The 19686-nt window shown below is 43.0% G+C and overlaps 1 protein-coding gene across 2 annotated transcripts in view; it reads right to left on the bottom strand.

Annotated features, from left to right (window-relative positions):
• Positions 1-2823, bottom strand: part of ankrd50 (ankyrin repeat domain 50) — a 30989-nt gene extending 28166 nt beyond the window's left edge. The window contains exons 1-3 of one of the 2 annotated variants that reach the window (XM_068325357.1): positions 2315-2823; positions 987-1291; positions 204-836 (exon numbers count right to left, since the gene is read on the bottom strand). In XM_068325357.1, coding sequence (XP_068181458.1) covers positions 204-709 — 506 coding nt within the window. In that variant the 5' untranslated portion in view covers positions 710-836; positions 987-1291; positions 2315-2823. Of the gene's footprint in view, positions 1-203; positions 1292-2314 lie in introns of both variants that reach the window. The other variant, XM_068325356.1, reaches the window with a different exon arrangement.
• Positions 2824-19686: the final 16863 nt, after the last annotated feature.

The raw sequence follows: 19686 nt of genomic DNA, 5'->3' as shown, positions 1-19686 counted from the left end.
GGAGTTGGGGGAGGGGTCGACAAATTCCTAGATTTCAGATGTTTGAACGTTTGACGGTTTTGCTCGCCAACGGCCGCAAACATCAACCTTTTCTTAGCGGATTCCCAAATGAGATAATCTGTGAAATCTGAGAGCAGCAGGAGGTGTGTGTGTGTGTGTGTGTGTGTGTGTGTGTGTGTGTGTGTGTGTGTGTGTGTCCCTACCTTTTGAAAGCCTCTGTGGGGTTGCGCTCACACTCTCCGGGCTGCAGCGCGCTCTGCACCGCCGGGTCGCGCACCTTCTCCTCGTACCCCGGCAGCATCCCGCCGCGGCGGATCTGCGCCACCAAACCGCGGACGAACCCCCCCACGCACAGCGTGTCCGCGTCGTCCGCCCGGCAAAAATGGAAGGCCAGGCTCTGCTGGTGCAGCCCCCGGTGTGTCCCCTGAGCCGACGTGGGCCACAGCAGCTCCGTGCACACCGCCGTCTTCCCGCTTCCCGGTCCTCCCACCAGCAGGACGCCCCAGGAGCTGCCCGATTTGACAGATCCCGACGTCAGGGTCCCCGGGTTGGACGCGCCCCCGCCGGGCGCGAGCTGGGGCTGCTTGCTGGGGGTGTTGGCCACCCCGCTGAGACTGTTGGTTTTCTCCTGGAGGCAGTGCTGGATCTTATGGAAGACCCACTCCCTGCAATAAAAGCGTTTCCCCTGCAGCAAACTGGTTTGGGCCATTTTGATATCTGTTCCTCCTATTGCTCTTCTTCATAGGGGTCCCTTCATTCCCGCCCCTCAAGACTCTGCAGGGGGGGGCCGCTTGTAAATCTCAACATCCATTCCAGCAGGTGAAAACGTGCCCGTCCTTGGGAGTTCGGATGTTTAGGAAGAGAAAAACCAGCGACAAGCGAAAGAGAAGGGAAAAGATTTTTTTTTTTTTTTTGCTGCAGACGGCAAAGAAGAATATCTAGGTCAAAAAAAAAAAAAGAATCAAAATTGAAGATTTTCCACCAACTTTTTCCACAGCTTTCCCACTGGTTGGACCGAGCGCTCCTCGTGATGACGCGTGCGTCGCTTTAGCATGGCGCTGGGCACGCCAGGACGCTGGGCTCCTGAGTGCATCGGCGTGCAAACTCCAGCCGCCGCCGCTTGAAACCATTAGCCATGTGGGAGTTGCTGATATATTTCCACTGATGCATTTCAGATGCTACCGGCGGCGACCGAAGAGCATTTCCATTACATTAACACGGAGCCCGGCTGCCAGCGGCGCACAGTCAGTCTCTCCAGGATCATACCAAATCCTGGCTCGCTCCCCCCCCCCTGGAAAACACACAAGAAATAACGGATAAATTAGCAAAAAGAAGCATTTTAATCAAGGAGATGTATTTGGAATGAATGCACATTCTTGGGGGTGGGGTGGGGGGGTCTTGATGTGGCGTAAGCAAGTTTGAGAGATCTTCCCACCTCCAGGGGAAGAGTTAGCTTCATTCCTCCGGCTGCAGGAGGTGCCAGGTTGGGGTTTTTTTTGTGTGACTTTATCCTCCACGACCTGCGACCAAATTCTTGGCAGGGGGGGGGGGGTTCATCCAGTTTCTCTAGTCTATCCACTGACCCCCTCCCATCCACCCCCAACCCTCCCCTTCTTCCTTCCTTCGAGGCTTTAAATCCCAAACAGTCCACATCCGTCCCGAACCCCTTTTCCTGCACTTACAGGGGTCGTTTACATGCAATGCAACCTCAACCCCCCCCCCCCCCATCCAAAAAAAAAAGAAGAAGAATATAACAGCCTCAGAAGGTAGATTTAATCCAGATTATAATATGATCAATGCCATTGAAGGTGGATCTTTGTCTCCTAGTGTTAATAAACGCATCATAACCATCTATTGACATGTAGATGTGACCGTGCACACAGTCCTGCCGGTCACTTTCCCCGGTGATGGGGGGGTTCACGCCGGCTGGGCTCCGTTCACACCTCTCGGCACAAAGATGAGCCAAAACCATGTGTAGTGGAGAAGATCCGGAGTGTTTCCAGGCGCTCAGGGGACTCCAACGAGCGGAAAGGGGCGACACAGGTCCTCTGTAGGAGCAGACAAACCTCACCCATTTCAGATGGGGTACAATTTACACCTCTAGGGGGGGGTGGGGGGTGGCTTTTAAAAGCCCCCACCTCCAGTCCAGCTTAAGCTAACACTGAGACGCTTTAAAGCGTGTTGTCTTCTGCCCCAACTGTTCCTTCAACTTCAAATTTAGCCCCATTTTTTTTTGTTTTTTTGCTAGTTTCCAACCTCCAAAGCGGGTTGTTCTCCTCCTCCTGCCCCCCCATTCCCTTCTCTCCCCCCTCACCTCTCGCCGAGTCCTCCTGATGTTTAGGTGGGGGGTTGCCGTGTCCGGAGAGTCCACACCCGTTCGGTCCGCGGTGAAACCATTCGACCGTGTCCTCCGGTGGGGTTTCACAGCCAGCTTTTGCGCGTCGGAACGACGTTCATGCCGCTGAGTCGCTCTCTTCTGCCGGAGTCGGCTCCTCCTGCTGCCCGACACAGCTCCACAGCGAGCCGACTGACTCTCCGCCTACCAGCGCTCTACACTTCTCCCCGCTGCGAGCACGGCGTACGTAAACGAGCGTTCGCAACGCCTCATGGGAGTTGGAGTTTTTACCCACCCGTGACTCGTTTTCTTGCTCATGTGACGTATGACGTTTATCCCCACCCATAAAGGTTACGCGTTTGCGTTATCTAGGGGGCGGTAATGTTGGTTATTAAGCTAAAATGCTAACAATAAGTGGAAACTAACGAAGAAGAAGAAAACGTACGCGAAGAAGACAAGAAGCAAGAGCGGCTAAGCAAGTAAGCTAACGCAAAGTGTTTTGAACGCATTTTGATTAGTATTATTTTTTGACATGTAATTTAAACTTTTTTTCAACATATATAGTAAAAAATAAGTAAACTCACTGATATTTAGTGTGTCCGAAAATAAATATAAATTTTATATTTTATATATTATGTTCACCCAAAAATAGAGATGTTGATTTTTTTTTAAATTTTATAAAATTTTGTCAAGACTTTTACATGTTAAATTTTATTTTGAATTTTATTAGAAAATAAAAATGTAATAAAAGTTTTAAATTTTTGTAATGTGTTGTGTAGTAACGTGTTTATTATTGTTATATAGATGTCACTTCATTATCAAATTAAATAGAGAAATTCTGGGTTACATTTTGGTGGTATAGTTCATTCGTAATCGTTCACTGGAGTATAACGGAATTAAAATGAGATGCAATTATAAAGTAAATCATGTTGGAAATAATTTTAAATTCACTCAAACTTTGCATTTTTTATGTCGAAACAAAACCTGGCTATCTTATTGAGTATTGATTTGGACAGTTTACGATTAATTTATCTCCTAATTTTCCTCTTTGATTATACAAGCATGTCTATTTATGTATTTATTGGAAAAGGATGAATAAAGCATAATGTGGGAATCAAAAACAGTAAAAGATGTTCTTCTTCATCCTGTTTGCGTTTCCTCACAGCTGACGCACCAGATGTTGTCATGGCGAGCAGCAGGCAGGTGTGTGTTTTGGAATCAGAATTTATCTTTGACCAGCATCTGAGGACCGACTAATCGCCGTGGTTTTATCGCTGGTGATGTGTGTTTTTGTTTGCTATTTTTCTGTTTAACGTTACTAGATTGTTGCTGATTTATTTTGAAATGAACAATTTGCTTCGGCTTTCAACAGCAGAATAAAATCATCTTTGGGAAATGAAAGACAGAAATATGAGATTTCCAAAAAGTTTTCTTCCTACAGCGGAGATCCACATGGGGCCGGTATGTTGGTGTGTTTTGATCTAACTTAGACTGCTGATCCTACAACTTATTTATCACTCCCTGAAGATTCGCTGCAGGGATGTTTCCTTTGAGGTGGAGCTGAAGTTGTGATCGCTGACAGTGTTGCAGTCGGTTTCCACCTCAAATCGAGTTTCTTCCAGTGTTCCAGGTCTGACTTTTGGTGATGGAGCTCATTGATTGGGTTAGGGGAGAGATGAAGAAACAGATTTGACATATGACCTGACAACAACAACTACTCAGAAATCTTCAAAGCTTGAGAAATAAAAAGTCGTCTCAGAGACCTGTTTTGGTTTTCCTTCAGAATAAAGTTGCGAAGTGATTCCAAGCAAGCTGAGCGCAAACCACCAATCTGTGACCTCGTGTTGCAGAATATTAAACGGTCAGAGATAGTTATTACCTGATCAGACCAGAAATGGTACAAAATGTTCCCTTTTTTTCTTGACACTCTTTTGTCTCTCTTCCTGCAACCTTTTTCTGAACAAAGTTTGAATCCTTGCTGAGGCAATCAGCCACATACTGGGAATCAGGAACGCCATTACCTCCATTGTTCCTGCCGCACAGAAGCGGCCTCACACTGTGTCGCTATGACGATCGGTTCAGAATACCACCAACATTTTTGGGGTACTATCTGCAGCAGAAAAGAAAATTGAGAAAAGTACCACGTCGTTTTGAGTAGTTCTCACTTCCCTCCACCCAACATCCACTTAACAACTCCCCGTTTGCCTGGTGCCAAACTTGAGAGGAAAGTTGTAAAATATGGACACAAGTCAAAAGGGGGTGTTGAAATTTAAGGAACTGCTGCTGACTGTGGTGTTTGGTGTTTGGCTACCGTTAGGTCTGTTCACCAAGGAGCTGGAGGCTGAATGGATTCCGCCCGAGCCTCAAGTCTGGGTCACGATGATGGCGATGGGGCAAACAGCGTCTGAGAAGGACAGGTGTGAATTCTACATCTTACTTTATGATTTGTGGATGTATTTCAACCAAAGTAGAGTCGATTTTGGAAGGAAAAAACCAGATTGTTTGATGGATTTTTACTTTATTTTTGAATGAAGTATATTTTCTGATGAGTAAAAAGTAAATGAACCTCCAATAATTCACCTGGATTTTGGTTAGTTTATAAATCTGGTGTGGATATACAATTTTTGTCCTTTTTTGGAATATTATAGTTGAAAAATGATTGTTTTTCAAGCTTTATAGAAAAGAAAATAAGCAGTTCATGGAGATAATAAGAATGTGAACGAAACACTTAGAGCCGGAGGAAGCCCTGCTGATTGTGGGGAACAAAGCGCCCTCCCTGTATTTCCCAGCTGTCTGCTTTCAATTGTGCGACAAATCAAGCCTGAATCCCAGCAGAGCTTTCAAACCCGCCTCACGATTACGCAGCATTCCGCACGCGTCCTTCGATGGAAATATGTCGAGACTGGAAATCGTTCCATTTCAGGCCTGTTGGGGGGTGCGGGGGTGGGGTGGTGGAGACGACGGCCTGTGGATGCAGAGTGGAGATAAACAAATCCATATATTGAGCGTCCTCCTGAGTTATCACAAACGCTGATCGACCTTACGTGATACTTCATCTGCTAATGTGTCCTCGTCAACAAACACGCCAGGAGGAAGAGGAAGCGCTTCAGCTAATGATTATTTTCTTTATTGATTAGAGCCAAAATGGCAATTTTGATCAAGAGTTGGCAGCTTTTAAGCGGGTCGTTTGAACGAAGGACGGTTCAAAATTAAAGTTAATGTAAATATTTGTTGTTGTTTTTTACCATTTGATTGCCCAGATGTTTTTAGATTTGGAAGGTTGTCAAGAAGAGTTAACGACACATCGAGGCGGATGCAGATTTGTGCCACATAATAAACAGAACACACACATTGTTCACACTCCTGAGCAGACCCAGCTCTTCTTTCAGAAGCCTGGATGCTGGCAGAAATTATCAAAAGGGTTCTAACAGGGGGAAACGGTTTGCCATTAATTTATGGTTCAGTGACAATGGCGTTGGCGTCACAGGCGCCATGAGCGCGTTGTTGTGTTGAACATATGGAGCTGAGGACTTCCTGTTTCTAACCCACATCTTCGAGATGCAGCTCTCCACTGGCTGGAAGCGGCTTTCTTTTTTTAAATGAAAGGTGTTTTTTTTTATTTATGGTGTTTACATTCGCACTTTCATTTGTAAATTAAAAAAGAAAAGAAAAAGCATGTCATTTAGCCTAACTTAACCTGAGCTAGATTAAAAAAAACACTTTTAAAGGAGGTTTTATTTAAATGAAACTACAGTTCAAAGCCTTTTAAGCGAATAAGTTGTCAAAGTGTTAGCGTTAGCTTTACATCATTTTGTATTTGGTTTAATTTTTAATGAATTAAGAGTTTATGAAACATTTTTATTGCTATAAAGGTGCAGCAGACTGAAATAATTACAGCTGTACAAATGGATCAGTGGGTATTATTAGCTGTGTTAGCTACACAGCTAAAATGAATGCTAAATCTTTGGTCTGGACCGAAATCAAATATTTATTGCAAATATTTATAATATTATGGTTACATGCTAGACATTAGCTTTTTACAGTACATTCACTGTGAACACATTCTTAATGTTAGCATTCAGCCAAAAAAAAAACCCCCATCTGTCTCTGCAAAAGTTTTATTTTATTGTGTTAAATGTTTTGGGTTTTCACTTACTGCTAAGTTTTCTTTTTATTTATTTGTGTATTCATTACAACACGAGTAAACAGTAAATAAGGAAAACCAATGGACAACATATCGGACTTCTAATTTGCAGTCATGTCTGGTTGGACCTTTAAATATACAACACAATACATGTAATATAAAGACGGATAATTTTGGTGTAACAACAGTAATTGAGACAATAATCATCTAAACTAAAAAAAAATACACCAGTGTTAACAAATTTGCTTCTTTTTTTATAAGACATTATTTAAAATAAAAGCCTAAATTTACTTAACCGCTTTAAGGCATTAACCAACGATCCAGATCATCTCCACGTCGCTCCATAGATGTTAGCGGAATGAGAGTAAAGCCTCTAGTCACGGGCCTACAGCGGCACAGGCGCACCATGCTACACAGGCGCGCACACATTGTGTTGCCGGGTCTCAAACTGGTATCTGCCTTCTATTCCAGTAACAGCAGGAGCTGAAATCCACCTCCACCTCGCCCACCGGTTAGTCAGAGTCACATCACTGGAGCTAATTGTCTTTTTGATGACTGAACAACAAACGGTACAAAGTCACCGTCAGCACGAGTCGCCAGTTGTTCCCTTTTGGGAGACTATCCTGGGAGGTGCTCCATCAGCGCCATGGCACATGTGGCGATGGGGGTTTGGCCAGAAACGCTCCGTGCCATCTCTGATTTGTGTCTGTTATTCCCTTCTGGCTGCTGCCGCGGTAACGGCTGAGCTATGTTTGGCGTAGTTAGCGCGCCAGGCTTTAGCATATTTGGAGGTTCTCTTTGCGGCGACGGTTCCTCATTACTCAGCTAATTGGCACGAATGACATTCTGTTTGTTTTTGGGGTTTTCTTATTAACTGGGAGTCTTTGTCATCTGAGGAGGCTTCAGGGGGAAGGTGAGATGACGGTGCTCTCACTTTGGAGATCGCCCTGAGCTGATTTGCATAACTGTTGACTGTAGCGTTTCTTTAAAAGTAAAGGTTCAAACTGGGTGACGCACATTGTTTACAGTGGCAGTGCTGAATAAATAGAGGCTACAGAAGTACAAAGAAGGAGAAAGCTGAAGCAGGCAGCTGAAGGAAGCTTTGCTCTAAAGCTGCAGCCAACAACAGAAGAATGACTGTTTCATCCAGCAACAAGTCTGTGGACATGCCCTCCAAAAGTTTCTCCCTGTGTCCTTCATGTCAGGAACTTCACTTATTCCTCATATTGCACTTTTTGACTGGGATTTCTTTCTAAGGATTCCTCTTTTTCTTCCAAATAACACACACACACACACAAAAAAAAAGCTGGATTGAAGTTTAAACACAAGCACTCACACAAAGGCTTTACCCAAATAAAATACACATTCTTCAATTGGACTCGGTTTGAGCCACGATTTGAGGCAGGACTTTAAATGAGACATTTTTCCTTTGTGTAATAGTGACATAGAAACATTTACAACATGAATTAATATTTAATTGGCTTGTTTTTTTTATTCTGCTACAAAAATAGAAGACCCTGAACCAGATGGTTTCTGTGCCTAAAGCTAACCACACTAGTTGACTGCCACTGGTTTAAATAGTTGTGATGCAAGAAAGGGTAAGCTGAATCACCCTGACAACCATCCGGCCAATCAGGCTCCTGGAAGGAGACGCCTACTCAGACTTGACATAAGGTGATGAAATGTTTAAACATATTCATTTGCAGAGATGCGTTTTGCCACCGTTCACACAAAGGACGAGATGTTAAAGCCAACCAGGGAATAATAAGTTACACATATTTGAATGGAGTTGTGATCCGTTTAGAAGCTGGAGTTGGAGCGTTAGAAGGAATGGAAATCTCGCCTTAACATGAAGCAACTTGAAACGCTGTAGTTACAGGATGACCAGGAAAACAATAGACCTCTTTCACTGCAGACATTTTGACTTATCAGAGCAGTAAAATAGGAAATAAATTGCCTTAACGATGGCTCAGCTCCATTAAGTGTCCCAGTAAGCCATGACTGTGAGCCAGCATGCACAATACCAGGAATGCACTCCTGATTAATCTTATTAATTACACCTATTAATCCCATCTCGCTCCAAAAAAGACCTTTTCCACAACCCCAAATCCAGGAGACGCCGAATGAATATGAGTGTGTGTGTTGACATGGCATGAGAATGAGATGAGGAGACAATACAGTCGGGGGATGGGGATGTGGATGTGAGGGGGGTGGGGGGGGGACCTTTTTTAAAATTCAGACACCACCTCTCTGAAATGTGCACACACCGTCCTGCAGAGCGGATTCCGGGGCATCATTACGGGTTTGACATCCACACAATGACGGAAATCAATGCTTCACCGCCCAGAATGATAATGCAATAATGAACAGCGGGGATAACTGGTGCAGCGGCACTTCACCCCCCACCCCCCCGTCTGAATCCAGGCTGAGTAATACGTAATTGACAATCATGGAACCCAGAGATACAGGAGTGTACGCACTAAATTGCAATCACAGTATGGGTGAGTGTGTGTGTGTGTGTGTGTGTGTGTGTGTGTGTGTGTGTGTGTGTGTGTGTGTGTGTGTGTGTGTGTGTGTGTGTGTGTGCGCACGGTGAAGTAACTCGCAAGCGAGATCAATTTCTGTTAGTCTGGGCGACATAAGTGGTACAAAACAAGGCGGCATCCGCACCCGATTTAGCGTGTCCGTTTATTTATAGAATAATGCTCCATTACGAAGTGATTCCATTCTCTCACAACCCGGAAAAATAAACTCCAGAAACTCTCTGATCGATTGTTTTTCTCCATAACGGAAACCTTGAAATGTTATTTTCTTAAAGAAAAATAATTGAAAAAAGAAACCGGTGTTAAAATTGTACTTTCTTTTTGTTCATTGTTGGGGTTTTACGGCCTGTAACGGCATTTTTATTCGACTCTCACAAGTCTCTTCAGGAGAAACGATAGAATAAAATCCTCTAAACCCGTAAAGTAATTGAGCATTTAGCTGATAAAGACACAAAAAGAGCTAAAATTAAATTTTATATTACAACTTCGTCCACCAGGTGACCAGAAACACGTCTGCGAAGGAACGGCTCATTTCCACAAGTTCACCGTGTCTCCTTTGACTTTTGGAGTTCAGTCAAACCCGATAGAGTCAGGAGGCGTTAAGTTGTCGCCAAAGCTCCGAGAACCTGGACTATTTGAGTCCGCATGGACCTGGAAGATCATCTGGTGGCTCGGCTTCATCAGCGCCGACCTAAATATCTGACCCGTCACAGATTGGTCTGCCAACCAGACGGCAGCCATCGATTGATCGCCTCTCTCTGCGCTTTTATAGTGCAAATATAGTAAAAATTCCATCAGCGTGTAGGAATTCATTGGTTTCTCATCATTATTTATAGCTGATTAAATTACCCATGAGAAGAAAACATATTTGTCCTTTTAACCAGAAGTGATAGGGTTTTTTTGCAAAATAAAAGTCTGGATAGAGTCTTAAATCATACATGTGAACAAAGATATAGCAGACAGCGTACTTCTTTATTTATGTGGGACATAAGTATTTTATCAGACGAGTACTTCCTGTCAAACGATGGACCAATCGTGGATGCTGGTTTTGCCTGCTTCTCACTCGCCGTCTCGCTCTCTTTCAGCCTTGTGGTTGAAATAGAGATTTGGTTTATTTAGCTTGCGTAGAACGTCTTTTCCTCCGATCAGAGATGGTGATAAATGTGTCAGGGGTTTGGAAGCATATGGAGATGAACGAGTGAGACGAGCCCAAATTAAAACGTCAAACGTTAATAGAAAAATTTGAATCTTCCCCAGCTAGCTCGTGCCGCTGATACCAAGGCTAACGGTAGAGAAACTAAATGTTCTCCATTTAGATTACTTTTTTTACTCAAAGCATGTGTTCAGTTGCAGTTAACTGATAAAATAGTAAGACATGCAATCGTTTTTCAGCTGCTGACACATTACGAGGTACGTTTCCTAATTATTCTGTGATACTAGCGTCGCTGAAAACGCCTCCAGGGAAGGTCACGCAGACTCCCTACCTCAAGCAAATTGAACATCTGGCGTCTCGGTGAAGCTAATTAATTTGATGAGAGTCAAAGGTCAAACTGGAGGGACTGTTTCCTGTCTTCTATCAACCGTCATCAATGTCGAAGTCTCGTTTCTGCACCTCCACAGCGCCCCCTGTTGGAAAACAACGTCAATAGCACTATATTGTTTTGTCTGATGTTAGCATCGAGCTTCTTTTTAAAAATTACAGACTCTAGCAGAGTGTCTGTGATGCTCATTCTCTTTACAATTTGAGTAAAGTAGAACCTCGACATACGAGTTTATTGAGATACGAGTCGTCGCTCTGTCTATATTTTTGTGTAACATACGAGCAAAATTCGAGATACGGATGGATGGATACAACATCAGTGAGATCGAATCTCATTCTTTACCACGTGTTGGCGGATGTATACAACATCAGTGAGACCGGATCTCGTTGTCGTTGGTGGAGTAAAGACGTAGCTCGTGTGTTCTCGTGACTTTTGCGTTTCTTTTCATTCTTTATCATTATTTATGTAACTTGTATGTAATTAATTATACACAGGTAAAGTCTGCATTTCTATTGGTTGACATAAATGTGTTTTGAGAAAAATGTGTTTGAATTAAGAGTCCAGTCGCGGGACGGATTAAACTCGTATCTCAAGGTACTGCTATACATCTTTGACTTAGCTTAACTGCTACTAGCTGCTGTTTTCCGTCTTGTGGCTTCCGGTCCGGGCTGCAGGTGTAATACGTCATCAAAGCGTCGCAGCCCCGTCCTTCACTTCCACAGACGTTTACACAGATGTGCGATTGAGCGCTGTTCCCGCCTCCCCTGCCCTTTCAGAGGCAGAACAAACGAACCCCCATTGTGCATTTACTGTGTTCCTTCTGTGGCTTTAATTGATGAAAATGCAGAGAAGAAAAGGCTTCAAATGGACTGTCAGCTTTCTGTTTTGGTTGCAAACTGTGAAAATGACAGGAAGCAGTTAAATGGCGAGGACAGAACGCTCCTGTCAGCTGAGGGAGGCGGGGTTAGTCCGATCACATTACCGCGTTTGACCTGTTGTAATATGAGAAATTGGATTAGCGCAGCTTTAAACGTACTATTAAAGATTAGAAAATCCTCACACAGGTCATTTCTGCAAAGCTGGATTTGTATGGCGGCGCTTCGTTAGCGATTAGTGCCGCCGCCTCACAGCCGGAGGGGTTGCGGGTTTGAACCCCTACCCCTACACGGCCTTTATAGACAGACGGATGGATGCAGCTGATTAATCGAGACTGCCTCGGGGGCATTAGGTGTTGGTATTTTGGATGTAAACACCGGGGCAGATGTAATCGAACATCTGGAGTCTTAATGAGGCTGATGGAGCCTCATTGTGGTAAATCTGGGGCCGCTCTGAGCTAAACCTCTTTTTGTTTCTTCAGCCTACATGTACTTTGTCTAGTTTAATTCCCACCCAGACTTCCTCTAGATGCAACAAACTATAAAATCATTAAGCCAGATATCTTCTGCCGACTTTATTTTCTCTGTACGGGTCGTGAACTCCTGTCCCTCCTCGCCAGAAAGCGGCGTTAGCTCCTTCAATACGGGCGCGTCCGGCCCAGCAGACGGGAACTAACAGCAACTCCCTGAAATATTCATGTCCCTGGAGAGAGTGTGTGTGTCTGTGTGTGTGTGTGTGTGTATCTGTGTGTAAAAGTGGTACAACATAACATCGAGCTAATGTGTGTACTGCACTAAAGCAAAGGTTCTCCCCTGTCTGGCTGTTTCTTTCTCCGTCACTGTCAACACATGACTTCCTGTAAACACAGACTAATGTACACAATCGACCAATCAAAGAGACTTTTCCAAGTCACCGTTAGAGTTAAAAAAAAAGACAAGATTTTTTATATATTGTGCATTTTTAATTTGCAAAACAACACAAAACAACGTCTTACAGCTAACAACGTTAGCGTTTAGCGTGTGCGTCATGTTGTTTTCACCTCTGAAGTCTCGTTTTCAGGCACTCTCTTCTTTTTAAATCATTTATTTCATTCATGAATATTAACTATAATCAGCTTCTGGACAATATGATCTCATTTAGATGACTATAATGTTTATTAGTCTATAAAAACGACCCATAAAAGGCAAACGAACTGAAACAAGGACGCTCCGCTGTCGTTCGCCTGGCGGATCCTGACCCTGGGATTGGTTGTTGGGTGTGTGTGTGTGTGTGTGTGTGTGTGTGTGTGTGTGTGTGTGTGTGTGTGTGTGTGGTTGACGCTGAGGCTTTGTGTGTACGCCTCCTCCTTTCATGTGTGTGTGACCAGACATTAGCCTGACCCGAAACACACCATCAAAACCGGTGGCTTGTGACTCTCTCCGGAAAGAATGCTCTGTTTATTCGCTTTCTGACATGAAACGACCGAACGTGTCGGTTTCAAAACGTTTGTCGGCCTCCACTTCACATTTCCTTTCTTTTTTTTTTTTTTTTTTTTTTTGTTTACGTTGTTTAGAGAAGAGCTTGTCGAGATGATTTTACGACCTTGATGCCGGTTGTTTAACGGACGCACAAACACACCCAGCTGAGGCGGCAGTTTGTGTTTGCAGTGGCGATAAACTCTATCACAGCGGGCCTTCCTGTTTATTGTTGTTTATTGTTCTGAAGCGCTGATGCATGACGGAAGACGGGAACCTGGAATATCATCAGATATATCAGACGGGATCTGAACCTTATCGTTTTAACCAGTTTACAGCCACACATGATAAAATATATCACAGCGGGGCCGTTCTGGGTGTTGATGGTTCACGTCAAGACGTTTTAAGATTCATTCTTCTGTGTAGTTTCTTCCTTGTGAAAGCAAATGTACTGAAATTAACAAATTTGTATTATGTCAATGTATTTTCTAGTAGTTTTTTTGCAGTTTTTTTCTGCAGATTAATAAAACAAAACAAAGCTAAACATGCGGTAAAAAGAGTGACGTATATACAACTGCATTATCAGCGTATATCTAATAATTATTCATTATACAGCAACATTACAATTTATTTAAAATTAAATGTCAGTGCAATCCTTATTTTAATCAGGTTTTTGTCTTCTGTTACACCTTCCTAAGGGAAATATCGACGTCTTTAGCGACTAAATGTTAAATTCACCTGTTGTGTCCATCTGTTGCGTACGCTGTGATAGCGTTTAAGCGCTTTTATACTAAAATAGATGCATAGCGTCGCTATGCAACATCTAAAAATAATCTCACCTTCATCAGTAAACCTGATTTCCCTCACATTGTCACATTATTCACACAACGCTGCACTAAATGTAAATATTTGGATGGAGAAACGACCCAAACGTGTGGTTTCCTTCTCCTGATGATGTCACAAAGCGTGAGTCTGCATCTCCGGTCAAGGCTGGGGTCACCTGACAACAAATGGCGTAATTACCCAAGGTACCAGCAGGGCTCCATGCATTCTTTGGTTAACCCCTCGCTGTCACACGCAATCACACAAACACACTCAAGTGTGAGCGGGTCAGTGAGGTCAGAGGTCGCTGCTCTATGTCCTGCACTCGGACCAATCTGGTGACTTAATGACCGCTGGAGTCGGTTATAAGACGGGTGGGTGAAGTCATGTGCAGTAAAAGTCCTCATAAATGCCAGGTAAAGTGTAGTGACGCCGTAAAACGGAACGTAAAGGATCTCAGTCTGCATGTGGACCCCAAAAAAAAAGTCGTATCAAACAAGGACGTCTTTATAGCACAAACTAGTTGAGGATTTGTGCGACACTCGGCGAAAACCATCGACTCGGCGTGTGCAAATCAAACTCTTCACGACTCTTTAACCTCATTTTAACACCTTTCAAACTGCAGGAGGAGAGTGGGATGGAATAGGAAATGCAAAATACTGGAAAAGAGCTCAAATCAAAAGATGAATTTCAAAAACAAAATCTGTCGATCCTTTCACGAGAGGATAAATGAATTAGTTAAAAACCAATTAAATGCTCTAAACTCATTAAATGTGCCACAAATAGACCTTTAAAACCGACATGTTCCTTCCTCTTTTAATTTACACGTGACTCTTAAAAGATTTTGAAAAGGTTGCCTGAATAAAATCTAATAAAGTCGTAAAACCCCAGGTGTTTATCGCTCTATTAAGGAGTAATAAAGGAGGTGTTCTCTGTGATGCGATCTGCCAGGAGCCATCGTCTCGTCTTCTGTTGACGCCGTTACTGGTGATTCATGTCGGGGGGGAGCGTGACGTCGTCTGGGGGCAAAAGTTTTATGCGTTTCAAGAGTTTCTGGATGGGATCCTCCCTTTAAACTCTCCTATGTTTGGTTTCAGCTTTTCCACTGCAGACTGCATCATTTCTATTGGGCGCAATTAATATTTTATCCCCTCCTTTAATCCTGCAGGAACGGTGGCTTTTCGAGTCGACAAATTGAAACAGCCAGAACTGTATCGCCTCGAGTTCCGCGGGCGTGAATTGTTTTCTCTGCCGCTGCCCCGTGTTGTCATTTAAATTGCTGCATTTGAAAGGACTGTTTGTTACCCCCCAGATTATTTTTTAAAAAAACACACAAAAAAACCCCCTCATTTAATTCCTGTAAATCCAAAACGAACGGCGGCTCCTCTGTTCCGGTAATGAGAATTCTTTATGAACTTCTGCTAACCTGGAAGCACAACGGGGACGCGATGGCTTCAGAAATATACAGATGATCTACCCCCACCCCCCCCTTCATCCTTCCCATCACCCCCCCCCCCCCACACACACACACACACACACACACCACTTCTCTCGCTCTGAGCGTGCTCCAGCGCTCCTCCAATGCATTTCGGAGAAGATTGCTCTGTCAACCCCTCTAAAGGTGGCGATTCACAGCGTGCCACTTCCTTCCCATCCACAACCAATATGCAATTATCGCCTAAAGTGGGCTCTAGCCTCCACCAGGTGCTGGAAATTGTGTGTTTTGTACAAATGCTATCCATTCAGGGTGTACTGACTTTCCCTCCCTCCATGCTATTATGGGCTTTTTATTGGTAACACACTATTATTCCTAAGCATGTCTAAAAAAAGGCATGTGAAATGACATGGTTTGGGTCCCTTCAGAATGTTTTTTTTTTTTTTTTTTTGGTGAAAGAAGGAATAAAGGATGGATGGATGCAGAACACACACTCACACACACACACACACACACACACGCACACACACACACACACACACACACACACACACACACACACACAAGACACACAAAAGGCCCACAGCCGGCTTTGGGTTTTTTTTTATTCAGCAGAATTTATTTTTACAAATGCACGACCCCGCAAAGTTTCAGTTTAATTTCCTTTGAGGGAAGGAAATAGATTGTGTTTACTCCTCCAAAGAAGTAAAGTTTTTACATTTCTATTTGTTTCCAAAGCCACACCAGGGGATTTATTACCATTATTATTATTATTTTAGGTGCAGACGGGAGCTTCAACTTTTACAAAAAGCTTTAGAAACAACTGCAAGTAACAACCACCAGTGGTGGAGGATGCATTAAAATAATTTACACAGACGTTACCAGACTATTAGAAGACTCTCTCACATAAAGAGATTAAAACGATCCCTTATTTAAAGGGAATAATCAGCAGCTGGTTATTAGAAGCTGATCAGAAACACTTTTGGGTTGTCAGGTTGTGAAAAAATCCTCCAGAAAGGAAACTTTTCTGAAACATGACTGGTGCTAGCTAACTCTAAGCTACTGCAACATTTCCACTTTTAAGCATCCAATGTTGAAGTCCAAATTTTCTCCCGTAGATTTCATCTTGCAGTTTGATGCAACTTCCTCGGTTTTTCGGCTAAAACAAAAAAACATAAAGCATGACACCAACCCATACATTTGTGCATCCATTGCATAGATGTAGGTCTTTGTCTGCAGCACATAATGTTCCTGTGAGCTGCGTTGAATGCGATACATACTAAAGTCATTTACATTTAGCCGTGTGGATCTGGGACAGTGACTTTCCTTTGTGTGCAGTTTGGAACAACAACTGCATTCAGACACACAGAGAGTCCTTATGGCTTGTTTATTTTCTCTGGAACAGCGGCTCCAGCCACGATGGCCGGCGGCTCTGAGACGCTTCTTATATATTAAGATTGTTTCTTGTGGAATTGTGAAAAAGCTGCTTCTTACTGGAGGACAGGGGATTTTTTTTTTCCCTTAAGCTGGATTGAACGGTGCTCACAGAGAGCCCAGATGGCCCAATCTGTGGATTCTGAGCAGTGAAAAAACAAAAAAACAAAACACTAAGCGAGCAACGGATTGAAGAGACAAACGTTTTTTCTTTTTCTTACGAGTTCAGCCAGAATAACGACTAAATATCTCCAAAGTATTTGGGAAAGGTTCGCTCCGGCTCCAAGAATTTCAAGGTTTCTTGTTGGGTTCCATCTGTGTGTGTCTGGCATGAAAGGACGATTCCAAGGCCAGGAGTTAATAATAACATTAACAGGTTGCATATGGACAGGAAAACTCTGAGTGTTATTGGATAAACTGCTCACACGCTCTTATTTTCCAATATTTTTCAAGTGCACAATTTAGCACATAATTCAAGTGGCTGTAGTTTTTTGCCCGCTGTGGGACAACACTGTGGGCCGCTCTTCATTTAATGTGTACAGTTTGCGCTGAAGTGTGAAGTGGCACAATAAATATTTCTGCAGATGCAGAATGTGAAGGTAACAATGTTTATTGAACTATAAATGGTAAAAGAATGAATAAACTAGAGTTAGACATTAAATGCGCACATAGGCCAGGAGACGAAGGATAAAACTACAAAAACATATTTTTATCCTACAGATTCTTCTTCTTTTTTCCATTCTTCTTCTGTTTTCTCTTAGAAAATAAAATAAATTATTTGTTGTTGTTGTTGTTTACTCAAGTACTACCGTGTTGGAGCTAGTAGAGAAATGGAGTTTTTGCATGCTTAGGGAATTATTGTAAGTAATAAAAAGATTCCTGGCGCTGCCTTAACCTGAATCCTCACCAACATTTAAATCAGGGGGTCTGAGGGCCACATCAGCATCATGGCTGTCTTCAAGGGCCCAGATGTAACTTATAAATGTAACTAAATGTAACTCAATATAATGTAAAACAAATGTAACTACTGAATTTATTACTTATTCGAGTTACAAACATTATTCAAGTTACAAACATTACAGTTAGACAGAAAGAACATGTTTGTGTGTTTCTCTGTTCTAACATGAATCCTTTTAATTTGTCAGGTTATTAAACCCACAGAACTCCATCAATCAAGGATCAAACTATCAATCAATAAAGAAAAATAGGACACTAACTTTGTTCACAATGTTTTTTGTCAGTTATAATGGTCTAAATTACTGCATTGTGGGAAATGTAGTTTTGCTCAAAGCATACTTTTGACCTCTTTTTAGACATTCGGACCCTTTTATGCTATCAGGGGCCACATAAGATGATGTGGCGGGCCACATTTGGCCCCCGGGCCTTGAGTTTGACACGTGATTTAACGGGTTCTTTCCTGACCTCATCCCTTCACCAGGTTCCCGGGAAATCCACCAGCAACCGACATGTCTGGGTGGAAAACACTTCCTGGAGGAAAGACGCGGCGACATCATCGTTTCCACGGTTACTCCTGGAAGGCTCGTCCCATTTCGGTCGCTGCAAGGTGCGTGTTTACTGTTATCTGCCACTCTCTTCCTTCGTTTTGGGGTGAAGGAAATTCCATCCGACGCTGCTGAAACATCTGGTAAAATAAAATTTCCCATCTTGGATCCGCCGAGATGGGAAAGCTCGGGGAAAAAACTGTTGGAGAACACGGAAGCGAGAGCCGGCGGTTTTGGCTCGCGAGTCGACATCCTCCGTGTTCCCTGCACCATCTGGTGATCTATTCTGGAGACCTGTGGGTGACATGTAAGGGGGGATGTGTGTGTGTTCAATGTGTCAAGTGTGTGTATTTGTGCAGGAAGCAAGAGGGAGACATATGGCCGGTGAACTCGACATCCGCATACATGGAGGAGGAGGAAGAGGAGGAAGAGGAGGCCGGGAGAGGTCTGTTAAACTGCTGCATCGCTCATTAAAAAGCTTCTATGTAGAGTTCTCACACCTTTTCTGCATCTTCACGCCTTCAGTTTTTCTAATGCAAAGAAAAAAGAACACGTCTATACAAAAAAAAAAAAGAAAAGAAAAACCATCTGCAGCCACAAGAAGTTGAAGATATTTGATATCTGTGAAATGTAAAACCATTAGTGGAGCTTTCTGCAGGCCTGGAGAGTCACTGAATATATCAGCGTTATGTAATCAGAATAAAGAAAAGAGGCGGCTGTATTCTGATGCAGTAACAGGAAAAAAAGAAGAAGATGTAATCAGATTACAGATGCATTTACAAAAAAAAAAAAAAAAAATCTCGTCCAGGTTGAGAGTAAAAAGCCTCAGAAAGAGACGGATCTGTCAACAGAGAAGACATGAGGTAATATTAGATTTGCTCGTATCATCACGTTGCCCGACGGGGAAGGCCAGAAGATGTGTGCTCATGTCACGTCGTCTTTCAGCTCGTTATTACGAAGGGAGTTTTGAATCTCTGCACTCGTCTTATCTCTGAATCCAGACGCCCCAAAGTCTGCTCAGACGTGTAAGCCGAGTGTGAAGGACGGCGAAGTTTGTGCAACGCGTGAATTAAACATTCTCCTGAGGCGGAAAATATATATCATAAATCTCTCCCCCACCTGTGACAGAAATTCTTTCAACTGATAAGAACAGAAAAAAACCCCAGAAACAAATAAGGGTTTTTGATTGGTTGTGATTTGAAAAAAAAAAAAAAATTTACCAATGAATTGAATAGATTTCAATCTGAAGGGACGAAAAGTGGGAAAAGGTAAATGTCTCAGATGGCAGCTGGTCAGAGATGATTTAGAAATGACAGGAAGTGGTGAGAAAGGAGATGCCGGTGGTGGCGGCGGCCGATGAAACTGCAGAATCTGCAAAGAAAGGCAGCGGCGGAAGGTGGATGCTAACATGCTAACATCAAATATCCAGAATTGAGACTTCACTGTCAATAAGTGCTTATATAGTATAGTTTTTAAAATTATGTAGGATTAAAGGTCATAAATGTAGAAAAATGAAAAATCACCGAATAAAACAGAAAAACAGGTCAAGTAGAATTTTGAAAGATGAATTCATGGTTTTTCTCCGGGGCGTCGTGGTTTC

Source organism: Antennarius striatus, chromosome 10 (assembly GCF_040054535.1).
Source record: "Antennarius striatus isolate MH-2024 chromosome 10, ASM4005453v1, whole genome shotgun sequence".
In the NCBI taxonomy this organism is placed as follows: Eukaryota; Metazoa; Chordata; class Actinopteri; order Lophiiformes; family Antennariidae; genus Antennarius; species Antennarius striatus.
Note: the sequence above shows the minus strand (reverse complement) of the source record. Positions and strands in the feature narration are given on the sequence as shown.